Below are 13,241 nucleotides of genomic sequence, written 5' to 3' on the forward strand. Positions count from 1 at the left end.
ACGGGGGGAGGGGGATTGAAACGGAGGGGGGGGGGGAGTCGAATTGCCTGAGAGCGTCACGTGATCGAGCAGGATAACGCAATGTGCCTGCAACAATTTATCATGGCACTTTTAATAAAGATTGGTTTATTTGAATATTCATATCAATACTACTTATACATTTTAAAACTGCTTATTTTATCTATAGGACCCTTGTTGCCTTGCATTGGTATCGATTGGTGTTTGAACATCTTAACGCCTGTATTATTGCCGGAAAGGGTAAAGCCTATTCATTATTTTTTCATCCAAGTTGTTTTCTTATTCCCCGAAGTTTAAAGAAAGAAACTGTCTCCAATGCTTATTATCAACTAGCTTCCTGGCTTACGTGTGATGTGAAGTATAGCAATTGCCAGTTACGGCGTCTAATTAAACATTTGTACTTTTAACACCGATATAGTTTGTTGGACTTCTCCCGCACCGCCAATTAGCACGGTTGGCTACGTACGGTACGAAAGAAGTTCAACACAGTGCTATGAATGGACGCTTTTGAAATGTTTTTGTTACCTGAGCTGGTACACCACCCAATTATTTTGTTGTATAAACGCCAGGGAATGGGCGGGACCTTACGCGATGGTTCAATTTGGTTCAGAAGCATTTAATGCAGCTGCCCCAAAGTTTTGGGGCAGCTGCATCTCCATTGTCTGCTGGCATCTCCATTGTCGTCTCTGTTCTCAATTAAACTGTGCATTCATTTTACAACATAATTGCTGTCATTATCACGTGTATTTGTGTCTTTTATTCCATAATTGTGGAATGTCTTGAAGTTGTCTGCCACCCTTGAAAAAGGGCGTCTTAGCTCAATTGCCTTTACAGTACTCGGAAAATAAACTTCTGATTCATAATAAAGGTTGTTTTTGGTTAGATCGCGTAAGTATATATGCGTCGTTAAACCGTGGTGACGGGTTTATATTTTTGTGATCTCATCCCACCCCCCCACAAAAAACCTTTCTTATGGATATTGGTCGCGAAAGCCTTCAGGTTAAACAAACTTCTGATTTTGACTGAAAACTTTCGTGATTGCAGGAATTCATATTCTTTGGTTCTTTCGGTAAAGTCACGTAGATAGAAAATAAAATTAAAATAATTAAAAATAACAAAATAATAAGTAATAAAAAAAATTGATAAATAAAAAATAATTTTCTATCTACGTGTTTTTACCGAAAGAACCAAAGACTATAAACTTCTGACTCTTCTTACGTGGGCTGGGAGCGGAACATTGATGGGGGGGGGCAGGCGGCGGGTCACGTGGCTCAGGGGTCGTGCCGAGAGCGTTCTGGACAGATCCTCGCGCTTCTTGGTCACGTGGCCCGGACAGCCGGGGGATGTAAATTTTGATTTAAAGCTTTCGTGACTGCTGTAATTGGCTGGGATCGAGACACCTCGCGTGGTGAGATAGGTTCGAGTGGCGAGAGGGGGGAGAATTGGGCTGGGATGGAGACACCTCGCGTGGTGAGAGATGTTCGAGTGGTGAGAGTGGAAGAATTGGGCTGGGATGGAGACACCTCGCGTGGTTCGAGAGGTTCGAGTGGTGAGAGTGGGAGAATTGGGCGGGGATGGAGGAGGAGGGGGGATTGGTAGAAGCGGGCGGGGTTGGAGAGGGGTTGGGGGGGAGAAGCGGCGGGGCGGGAGAGAGGTTGGGGGGAGGGAAGTAGGCGGGGCTGGAGAGGGGTGGGGGGAGTGGGCGGGGCTGAAAGGGGGGTTGAGGAAGGGGGGGGGTCGACGCTTCTGGAAGTTCTCGTGCGCCCATCTATTCCTCGTCACTGATTGGATGAGGGGTCTTACGTGTTTAGATCGACTTAACGATTTAGTTTGGAACGGAATCGATAAGAATCGATTCCCAGTTGCAGCGCGCGTTAGCTTGCAAGCGGACTCTTTCTGGTTGTTGGGTAATCGTGAGCACGAATACAAACTACCTTGATCATTCTTGCCACAGTCGTATTTCATATATTTAGTAGGTAACGCGGGGAAAGCATACCTGGCAACCCCTAATTAGTGCCTTCCTTGTTATAGAGAAATGTAAACCTTATTGGTCACCCCGTGCCCTTATAAATCTCAACGTTCATCGTACAAAGTCCCATCACAAGGGAGAAACACAGAGAGACAAATCATGTTTTCGTTGTTGACCATGTTGAAACGGCTGTGCGCCGTATGGACCTGAAAACTCAAATTTCTCCGTGCAAGAATTCGGGGTAAACCGAATGGGTTGACAGGTATGCTGGCTGAACGTGACAGTAAGCCCCCCTTTTTACCTCTAGGCTACTCCCACCTGTAGGATGGTCGAGCTGGAATTTGGGTGTACTCCGCGCATTCGCAACGCGTTGTCACGGCCCTTGTGGTTTTGTTTCACTGCGAATAAAGTAAATAGTGCGTCGCATTAAACGCAAAGATTCTGATCTCGTAAGTCGGAGCAGGTGGCACGGATTTTACTGAAAACGTCCTTGATTAAGGCGCGCGCTCTCTTAATCATGTTGGAGGCTGTCCATAAATGACGTCAGGGGGGGGGGGGTGTCAGACATTTGTGACTGTGTGGGGAGGGGGGGTGAGAAATATGACGTCACATAAAAATGCGCAACTTTAAATCAATATGGGCAACGCGTTCTACTTCATTAAATATACTTTTTAATAAATGTTTTCTCCTACAAGAGAGTGCAGCGCCACATTAAATACGCACTACTTTGACAATAGTTTAAAGCGATTTGAAGCATGTTTTATTTTTGAGGGGGGCAGAGCTTTGTGACGTCATATTTGAGGGGGGGGGTCTGACTTTTTGTGACGACGTGTGACGAAGGGGAGGGGGGTCAAAAAGCGTCCAAAATTGCGTGACGTCATTTATGGACGGCCCCATGATCTCGGTCAGCATCCAACATGCAACAAAAATACGAATATAACTTGCGCATCACTTGAGCCTTAAGTCGCAGCCTCCTTTGTTAAGTTATTCGATCACTGCATGCAATTAATTTCCATTGGGCGTTACGATGACCGTCCTAAGATAAACCCGCTATGACGGAGATCAGAAATTTGGGATATTGTTAAAGAGAAATAAAATTTTCATTGTCGAAGAAAAACAATGCATGGAGCGTTACATCGAGTCCTTTGTGTTAAATTGAGACAGAAACAGGAACACATGGATTAGAGGACATACACAATGTTGGTTGTGAAGATAAAGTGGGCTCGGTTAGTTATGTGGGACACGTCGTTGGAAGGTATTTGCTAGCCGATGGCCGAGTCCAACGACAGCTGAATGAGAAAGAACGTCCGCGGAGGGCATGGAGTGATGAATGAATCTCGTGTACAAGGAGCTATATCAATTGCTGCGCATTACATGACAGCGTGAGATACGCGATGCCTATATCCAGCAGGGAATATAGATCGTGGATGATTACATGAATAAACTCAAATACCTATACTGTAATAAATTATACAAGCAGCCCTGCAAGTGTCTGCTCACGCCACTGCTGGTGAAAAGGCCTCCACAAGGAGTTTTAGAGAGCCCCTCAAGACGATATTTGGCCTACTCTTCCACTCTGGCCAGACACCTTGCAAGAGGGGGTTGTAACCCACACTTTACCCCACCACACGCGACCTGCGGTCCACTGATGGACCCATCTATGCTGCTTGCGTTGACAGAGGCGGAGAGATTTAACGTTTCCCCATTTATTCAATTGCCGTGCCGGGAAATAGACTCGAACCGGCGACATCTGTGCATAAACATATTAAACTTAACAAAGTCGTTTTGTTTAACATTGCCTTTTTTCGTTTAGTTGTCCTTCCCCAGTACGTATCAGCACGGTTGGCTACGTACGGTGCGAAAGAAGTCCACTCAATTTTCAAAGATCCCCCCGTATAGCCTTAACAGACTGTAGGGGCAAGTGCCGTTAGCGAGCAGCACCTATGAAGGCCGGCACGGCACACGAGGGGGTGGGTGGCCAGCACCACGCCCGGCCGCCTTTGTCTCCCCAGTGGTGATGTTTGCTACACACCGCACCGGGTGCTCATTTTTAGGCTGAGTCGACCTAGTGGGGGAGGCCCAGGACCGGTTCAGATAATTCGTTACCGGTCGCCGCTACACTACCGCTCCGCCCACTCGAAAACTTTTTTTTGGTTTGGCCGTAATTGTTTGTTGTAGTACGGAGTTAGACTGATGGCCTTAATCTAAGTTGTCTTGTGGTTGTTGTTGTTTGACTTTGTATCCCACTGGGATTTTTTTTCACACAGCGTTGGTGTACGGTGCTTTTTTAGGAATATTTTGCTGTTTTTTTCATGGATTTTCTGTTTGCACAGTCACATGGTCACTTTAAGATGTTTTCTTGTTCATTATTTTGGTTTGTTGCGGTTGCACCCGATTCAAGCGCCGAATGGCTCACAGGGCTATACCAAAATAAATGAAACTGAAATACGGGTAACGTACAGCAACATACCAAAAACAAACACAGATTTAAAGTCCGTTTCGGGCAACGGCCCTTATTCATGCACCGCGACATCATCGGTGCACAGTGCAGTGCAAAGGCAAAAGCAATCGATCGCCGAGCGCGTGCTGACCACGTCCAGGAGTCGACTCGCTCGGCGCATCGACTGCTCGGGTCTCGCCGCCCCCATCCCCCTCAGCCTCCACCCCCCACCCCACCTCCTACCGCCCGGCCTCTGAGCGGGAAGAGACCGACGGCTCAAAACGCGGCGCGTTTCTTTGGCCGTGCGCACCTCGGAACTGTAGAACCCGTTTGTGTCGCGATTCATCGAATTGTTGTTCTCCTCTGTTGTGTGGTTTTCGATTGTGGTTGGTCTACGCGCGCGAAGACCGCTACTGGGGTTGGAGGTCGCCGGTGACGCGCGCGCGCTGGCTGGCGCGCAAGCTGACGGGGTCCTGGCTGGCCGCATTCAGGCACGGCAGGCCTCTAACTGAAGGCCCGAGTTTTACAACGCATGTAAAACCAGGGTGAGGGAACATACATTCTCTTGCTTATCGTCGTCTTTCATTTAAACCGGGCGAAATGTCGTTTGAATGGCTTTTTTGATTCACGTGCCAGCGACCAGGCGACCAAGGTGTTGAGGTGAATGGCAGTGTTTGGCGTCCTTTGCGCCAGATTGCGATTCGATCGGGATGCAAGTCTTTCGATTGGCACCTGTTATTTAACCAAGTGAGACGCCGCTGAGATTCATTATGGCTTGTGTTTGACGTTCTTTATTTGTGTGTGTGTCTATATAGTATAGTTGGACTTCTTTCGCGCCGTACGCAGCCAACCGCGTTAATCGGAGGTGCGGGACGGCCCTTTTAAAAGTTATAGTCTCGTGTAAATTACGTTCTTTTAACCAGACGAGACCCCATTGAGAGTCATTAGATGGTGAAGTACGGTTAAATAGACACCCTCCGACCCACAATTGCGTCGGGAGCTTCCTGATCCAGCGACGGATTGACAAATTTGTAACGGACGTGATAGAAAGAAGCAGTGTCTTGGGCAATGGGCATTCAGTTTGGTCAAGAGAGGAGGATGAATAGTGTGACTGATCGTTGGTAATAGTATACGTTACAGTATTACAATGCAGTACTTTGAAGCGACTGACATTTGAGGGAAATAAGTTAGAGTACTGTACTCTCGACACGGTAAACATGTAATGATATAAATGTACAGGCCTTGCACATCCATTGCTGGAAGGAGGCGCCCCCACATCGTGTTGGTGATGGGTGTTGTTTGCCAATACGGTCAGCACGCTGCTCAGTATGAGTTTCAGAAGGCGGGGATCATACACGTGGACACATAGAAGTTGTACTGTTCAGCACAATTGATTGTTCTGCACCCCTCTGTCTGCTGAGCAAGTTCACTTGGCTAACAAACGACGTTTAGTAAAAGTTTATAAAGTTATTTATTGTTATTTACGACTTTTAGTTTAAATCCGCCTCCTACCAATAACTTGTTGTTGTTAAACAGATCACTGGCAGTGCAGAATGGAGCAATCTCTCGCAGGCAGCATCAAGAGGAAAGGTGGCAAGAGGAACACTGGTAAAACAACTCGGTGCTACTCTTAAGTTGTGGTTATGTTTGCACTTGTTCACCACAAAGCCTCGCCGAGCCAAATGACGGTTTCAGGAGTGCAATTTTTTCAAATGTTCACACGTGGGGTGCAATTATCGCTATTTATATTGCAGTTGAGATACTTGCACGCGAATTTACAAATTTGGACAATGACGCCTGAACACCGTGGCATAACCCTTGCGAATGTCGTCACGGGGATTTTCATGGGCATGTCAAGCAGACCTAGGGTTCGATTACAGTGTTTTTCATGATTAGTTGCAATCACAGCTTAGTATGCATGGTAATTTCAGCTAATATGTAATGGTGTTGCAATTGCAGTTATAACTGACACAAGTCTGATGACCAGTCAACTATGCTTTTGTTCTCCTGACTCCCTTGCAATGGATTTTCTACCTCAGTTGCCACTAAATTACTTACAAATGCTGTTGAATTATACATATTTGACACGACGATACATGCAGGACTGGACATGTACAATTATTTTGATTTAAAGCTTTCGTGACTGCAGTAATTCATATTCTTAGCTCTTTCGGTAAAGTCACGTTGAAGGGAAACAATAAAATAATAAAATATATATAAAACAATAAAATTGTCTTATAATAAAATTGTCTTATTGTTTTATATATATTTTATTGTTTCCCTTCAACGTGACTTTACCGAAAGAGCTAAGAATATGTACAATTATGTTATTCATTATGCAAAGTACACCAATACGCTAATATTTCATTTGGGTTAAGAAGGCTATTATGTAGACATAATACAGAATGAGAAACAATATTTACAAGATGGTAAAAATGAGACGAAATAATTTTAATTGTTAAGTTAATCACGATAACCAAATTGTGACAATTTAACCAGCATGTTAGTTGGGGGGTATGATTTGTTACATTCCTATTGCAGTAACGGTGATGGAAATTAATTTTTTCACCGACAGTGCTGTCATTGCTGGACGATACTATTGGGGAAATAGACAGCCCCATCCTGAAGGACAGCAGTCGGCACAGGTCCATCAACACGCCGGAGTCTTTCTGCAGCCCATCTGGTAAACCGCAGAAACAATTGCACAATACACGTGTCATATTTAGTTCACATTTTACCTTTGTTGTGCTCTTTGTGGTTCTTCATGTTGTTTAAACATAATTTGTCAAATTAATAAAGATAGCTCTTTTAACTTGTTCATCCCACGCCAACTACAAGATCTCCCCCCACATTCTTAAATATCTTCTGTGGATTCTACTCTGCCTACTTTTCTATTTATTTCACTCAACTCCTAATTGTATCCCCTGCTCTTCTTGCAGCCTTCTGTTAAACTTGTTTGTCAACCTATGCTTGATGGGCTGCTGTGTGATCCCTGCTGTTGCTCCCACTGTCTGGAATTCCATTTTCCTGGCCATTTCATATTCATACGCTCTTCCACAATAAAATAAAATTAATCTAAATTTCCAGCCTGGATTATAATGTATTCATAAGGCTGGAAACTCTTCAAATAGCCTCGATCTACAAGTTTCCCCTGTTTGTACATTGTCTATATTATAATCACATTTAGAAGATTTAGAAATCGAAATTGTACTCGCATCAGGAGGTGCCTGCCTTTCAGTCTGGGAGCTGGCACTCGATGTAGAATAAAAGTCTTTTAGCGATACTTCGTCTTTCAGCACTCGGTGACACATTGCTACTCTGCAAGCCTCGCCATCCTCTGTTGATAGCGGGGCCCACCTCTGGAGCCTGCTGTTCGCCGCCCTCTTCGGTCGCTCGCCGAGCTGTTCCTTGTCCGCGTCAATTGTTGAGCTGTGTTGTTGTTATATACGGAAAATCTCCCCTCTGCGCGTCTCTTGCGAGAGGAAACAAAAAACAGATGCTTACTCCGCCTGCTCCCTCACGAAGGACCGGAATCCCTTTGATCTCGCTCTGTGTTGTGGGGGATGGTTGTCGTGTGTCCGTGTGTGTGTGTCATTTATTGAGGTAATGAGTTTCATCAAGGCCTGCACAGATGGCCCCTGCAATAAAGAGTAATTTCCCTCGCTCTGGTGTTACATTCTTTTCTCTCCCGTGCTGCGGGAAGACAAAGACGGCCGGGAGTCTCTTTTTATCTCTGGCTGGCCCTTTCTGTTGGTGGGAGGGGAGGGTGTCATTGTCCCTGCGAGGGTGACAAGGCAGCTGCTCGAAAGAGGGGGGGGGTTTCGTTTGTTTGTGCTCCCAGCGACCCCGCGAGTGATTAATAAATATATATTGGCAAAATCATTATTAATATCAAAACAAAAATGGAAAAAGGTCTATATACAACATACTCTCACATCTGGGGGGGGGGGTCACATTCTATAACTTTTTGATTCAGGCCTTCTGAAAAGCTCTTATAATTTAGTTGACTGACAAACGGAATGCCAGGCTTTCATAATATATGCTCATCCTCATACTACTTTTGGTTATCGAGTATAGATTGAATGACAGACATCTGCGGAATGAATGATAGCAGGATGATGTTACTTGATGTGTAAAACCTACTTTTGCCTGCAGTGACACTGCATGGGCATGGCAGCGCTCCGCCGTTTGACATTTCCAAAATGCTGAGTCCGGTCAACACCTCATGGAGCACACCTCCAAGAAGGCAAAGCCGCACACCACTTGCCAGGAATACCAGCCTGATGAGGGTAAGCCTGTAGAACCTAACAAAACATTTCCCTAGATTAGTGTGCATGCTTTTTAAGAGTATGTATTACGCCACAGTGTCAGTAATAAGCATGCAATTCATCTTTCCCCATGGATTTGGTGAACTGTGATTTCCGCGGTCACGATTGAGCTCGTTTGTAGTTGGGTTTTTATCTGCCTTGTATTATTTTACTCGCTCTGTTAAATGTCGCATTGTTAAAAATAAATTTGCACGCGCACAATTCAATACATGCGTCATGAGTGTAAGCATCAATTTAACCAATCAATAATCAACGTCGTGTAGTCGTTGGTGTACTACGCCATGAACCCAGCAACTTGAGTTCGACTCCCACCCCACTCACCTTCAACCCACGCTGATCAACGTGGTGAAGTATAGTCAAAACAATCCCGATGACCAACATGGCATGGGGAGGCTTTCATCAAGCACATGATAAAGGGCTCTAAAAATAATATGACGGACCTTTACATGTGTAGTTGGTGAGCTCGATAAGAACTGTTATATTCTTTCACTGCGTGTTCCACATCAGGCGTCCCTGCTCAATGACAGTGAGTCAATGACGTCTGTACGGACGATCCCCTGGCGAACGACCTTCCTCACAGACGTGCTGTCCCCGGGCGGCTGCACTGAGGACCTCACAGTTGGCGCTGCCATGTTGCAAGAAGATGACCCAGGGGTGGCAGGTGAGACTTGGCTGATGCACAGACACGTATGCTTCACAATCGAACATCATCATTCAGTCCCTTATCACTATTAAATGCTACAACCGCAGTCATTATTTTCAATGTACCTCGCGTCCTTACGCCTCTGCCAATGTCACCGACTCATTCTGCCAGATTGAATGTGTTCAACTATCGTTCTAGGATGGAGCATTTATCCTTTGCTTGTACTGTGTGGCATTCAAACTCCCTCCTGTTGACTTTTCCAAAGCGCTTATATTCTTGCTTAATTAAAAAAATGTGTTTTCTGCTGTACTGTCATGAGCGCTGTCATTCGCTCGTCTTTTGCATTATAGACCTTTTGGAGATTGTACTCATCAACTGATGAAAACACAGGCAAAAACGTGTTGAGTGTGTGAAAAAAATATATATACCTGATGATCTAATAAGGAATTGTTGTTTTTATTTATTCAGCTACGATGGTCATGTTTTCCGATTTTCTGGACTCCTTAATCAAGCGCTCGTCCAGTGAGGTCTTTCTCCTGGTGGAAGACTACGAAACTATCTGCAACAACCAGGTACAATGTGGGCTCGGTTTAAATATGAAATCAATGAGAAGTATGTATTTACAGATTAAATTTCCAGAATTGTAAGTTCAATTGTACGATTGGCATCAATACCATGAGACAAAGAAATGTTTGTTTTGGAACTCATCAGCTAGCAGTGCATCACCCTATGGTTAAATATACTCGGATAACCGCATCAACCGGCACAGACATGGTAACACTCTTATCCAGCACTGGATGGACATCAGCTTTTGATATAATGGAATATCATGTCACCAGGACTTAACTGTGCAGACCTTTACATGACCACTAAACAATACAATGCAGCAGCAACTTTTTAGGAATATGCACTAGTATTCGATGCAATACGGAGGATTACTTTGTTTTGGCAGGTGTCGTTTCTGAAGAAGATCGCATCCCGCACTGGGCCGGCCCATCATAAGCTCTCAAAGACCACCAGCATCCTATGGCTGCTCAAGCAGGAGATGGTTACGTGGAGACTGCTTGCATCGCTTTACAAGTCAGTACAGCGGCGCACAGCCTGCCTATACCTACCTGCTGTCAGTGCATAACGCACAGCATTGATGTTGATGTTTTCCAAGGCGCTTTATAGCAATTATACAATTGTACATAGCATGGGGGGTGGCGACAGAAAGTTAGAGGGCTGAAAGGTAATCGGGCAACATTGCATTGGGAAGGCGAGGGGCTGGAGCCAGGAGGTAGAAGTGGGCCACCGCGATCGAGTCCCCCGCACCGCCGAAGACATCCGCAATGTCCGTGCCCGCGACGAGGAAGAATGCGCAGCCTCGGCCCGGCTCGCTTGCCACAGACGTGAAGCTTCCCTCTGTGCCCGGCATGCTGATACGGTGAAGACTCCCCCGGCAGGAGCTTGACCTCCCATCCTTGGGACCGCACAAAGCCCCGATGTCCTAGGGCTTCCGATGCCTCGACGACCACGTGGCCCGAAAAAGGAGCCGTCCGAATCGGGTGACAGAGCGGCCCACCGGTCACGCGGGATGGCGCGGAAGGTGCACGGCGCTGCCCGTTGGCAGCCGGGCCACCAAGAGGACGCCCGGTGGGCGCGGGGGTAGGCAGGGAGACGCGGGAGGGGGAGCAGCGCCGATTGTAAGGGGCGGCGAGGAAGCGGCGCGGAACGGGCGATAGAGCGGCCCAGCGAGGAACCGCTGGCAGCCAGGCTGCCGAGAGGATGCCCATTGGGCGCAGGAGCAGGCTGAAGACGTGGTCGGGGAATAAAACAAATAATAGTGGTAGAGGACAGGAAGAAGGAGGAGATATATATAGGGGGAGGTAAGGGATGGCAGAGGGGAAATAAGTATCGAGTAGATAGCTGCTGCTGCCAGCTTGCATGGCACTGCTGCCGTGTTACTGTATGTAGTTTATCTCATGTCTTCTTGCTTGTACTCTCTCTCATTTGTTCTGTCTGGTCTGTATTGCCGGTCGAGTTCCATCTCAATCTGCAAAATATGCCCATCTTGTTGCATACACTTTCACAAACCGGAAATAATCTATTCCTTCCCACACGATTCAATGTGCATATCGTGAGCATAAGGCGTAATTTTACTTGTTGCATGTTCATCACCTGCTTGTATTTATACATATACCTGTGTTCAACTCAAACTGCAGAGATCGCGTGCAGACAGCCCTTGAAGAGGATGAAGTGATGCCCATCGATGAATTTGTAAGTGGAACGCTCCCAGCGCTCGCACAGCAAACACGAGCCACCCTGTGGTGCCCCAGTGCAGGTTTAACTGTCGCCCCGGTCTGGCTTTTGTTCCATGCAGGTTTCGGGGCCCAGCGAGAAGAAGGTTATGGAGGCTTTATTCCGCAGAGATGTCACCACCAGGCAGAGCCAGGTACAGATACACACAGCCGCAGCAGCAGCATTCGTGATGCCTGCATCACTGGGCGTAATCCATGAAGTTATTTTTGTGTTTCCACTACCGTTGAAAATCAGACACAAACCATGCTAGGGCCATTCCTTGCATGGCTCGTTTGTTGTCCGATTGCTTCCAAGAGCCACCTGGCTCCATAGACTCAGCCTTTTCCAATGTTTAGTCTGCAACTTCTACGTCGAATACCGCTGCAGCTGGAGGGGAGCAAGCGTGGATATTTAAAAGTTGATTCTCACACATATTTACTTGAATTGTGTTATACTATTCCATGTTGATATTTTTTTTTATATATGTATAAATATTTTAACTATTACTATTTGTATGTTTACCAGGTAAGGCCCACTGAGCTATATAGCTCTTTTTCAGATGCGACCTGGCCACAAATGATAGCTGAACGAAGTGGCTTATCACTTGTAAATTTATAGCAGCCAAATACTCTAAACGCATGTTGATTCTAAATGTGGAGGGAAAAAAATGGCCCGGAGAAAAATTCCCTGCGTTTTTTTACTACAATAAACACGGCCTTGAAGTGAACTAGCCAAGAGATGCCATTGACTCCCACTCGTCCAGTTTCTGTGTTGATCCCAGATGCCATGACGAGTCCTGAGGGTGGCCTGAATATAAGCAAGAAGCTTCCTTGCGAAAGTGAGCCACGCAGCCCAGGTGATCCTGGGCTGGCTCGCTAAGGCTACTGTGAGAATTTGGGCCGAGTTCACCCACTAGCCCGGTTCATTGTTTATGTTGAACTTCTTTCATACCGTATGTAGCCAACCGTGCTAATCGGAGGTGCGACATAAACTGGGCTGGCGTGGTTCGCAGTGGTCATGGGGAACGTGGCAGAAATAATGTGCTCTAAATAAACCGCATGGCATGTGTTAGATTTCTCTCTGCGGTGTGTTTTTACATTTGGAAATATCTTATCGTTGTTGTAGGAGTGAAGTAATTTGCAAAGTATAATGTCCTTGGCGGTCTCTTGAGAGATTGAAAACTAGAGCAGCATGCTCCAGTAAAACCTTGCGTATTTCATTAATGAATAAACAGTTATAACTTCTCAATACATGTTTTATTATTTGTTGTAATCAGTTATGTCTTGCACCATTGTTGCAATATAATCAGAGAGATTGTAGCGCATGATTGAGTGGCTACATTCATGACAAACTGCTACGTATCGGTGTGTTTGGTATCTTCATTTATTCCGGTTTCATGGCAGCCGATTTCACTTTGACATACATTTCCTCCCACTAGGCACAATAATTCACCCCCTAACCCAAGCGATTTTTGAATTGCCGGCATTCATGGTCATTTTTCGATTCAAGAATATATTTTTTTCCAATTCGCTGTGTCTGGTATGTATCTTCTCATTCATCTCT

At 45.9% G+C, this 13,241-nt stretch overlaps 1 protein-coding gene across 2 annotated transcripts in view; it reads left to right on the forward strand.

The window, feature by feature from the left end:
- The first annotated feature begins 4,636 nt into the window (after nt 1-4,636).
- Nucleotides 4,637-13,241, forward strand: part of NUP107 (nucleoporin 107) — a 28,313-nt gene continuing 19,708 nt past the window's right edge. Inside the window, exons 1-9 of one of the 2 annotated variants that reach the window (XM_032950522.2) lie at nt 4,637-4,972; nt 5,964-6,035; nt 7,003-7,110; nt 8,583-8,716; nt 9,263-9,416; nt 9,867-9,970; nt 10,351-10,478; nt 11,603-11,657; nt 11,761-11,832. In XM_032950522.2, coding sequence (XP_032806413.2) covers nt 5,981-6,035; nt 7,003-7,110; nt 8,583-8,716; nt 9,263-9,416; nt 9,867-9,970; nt 10,351-10,478; nt 11,603-11,657; nt 11,761-11,832 — 810 coding nt within the window. In that variant the 5' untranslated portion in view covers nt 4,637-4,972; nt 5,964-5,980. The other variant, XM_076065894.1, reaches the window with a different exon arrangement.

This window comes from Petromyzon marinus, chromosome 9, assembly GCF_048934315.1.
Source record: "Petromyzon marinus isolate PM22_M1 ecotype Great Lakes invasive population chromosome 9, UKy_Petmar_22M1.pri1.0, whole genome shotgun sequence".
Lineage (NCBI taxonomy): Eukaryota > Metazoa > Chordata > Hyperoartia > Petromyzontiformes > Petromyzontidae > Petromyzon > Petromyzon marinus.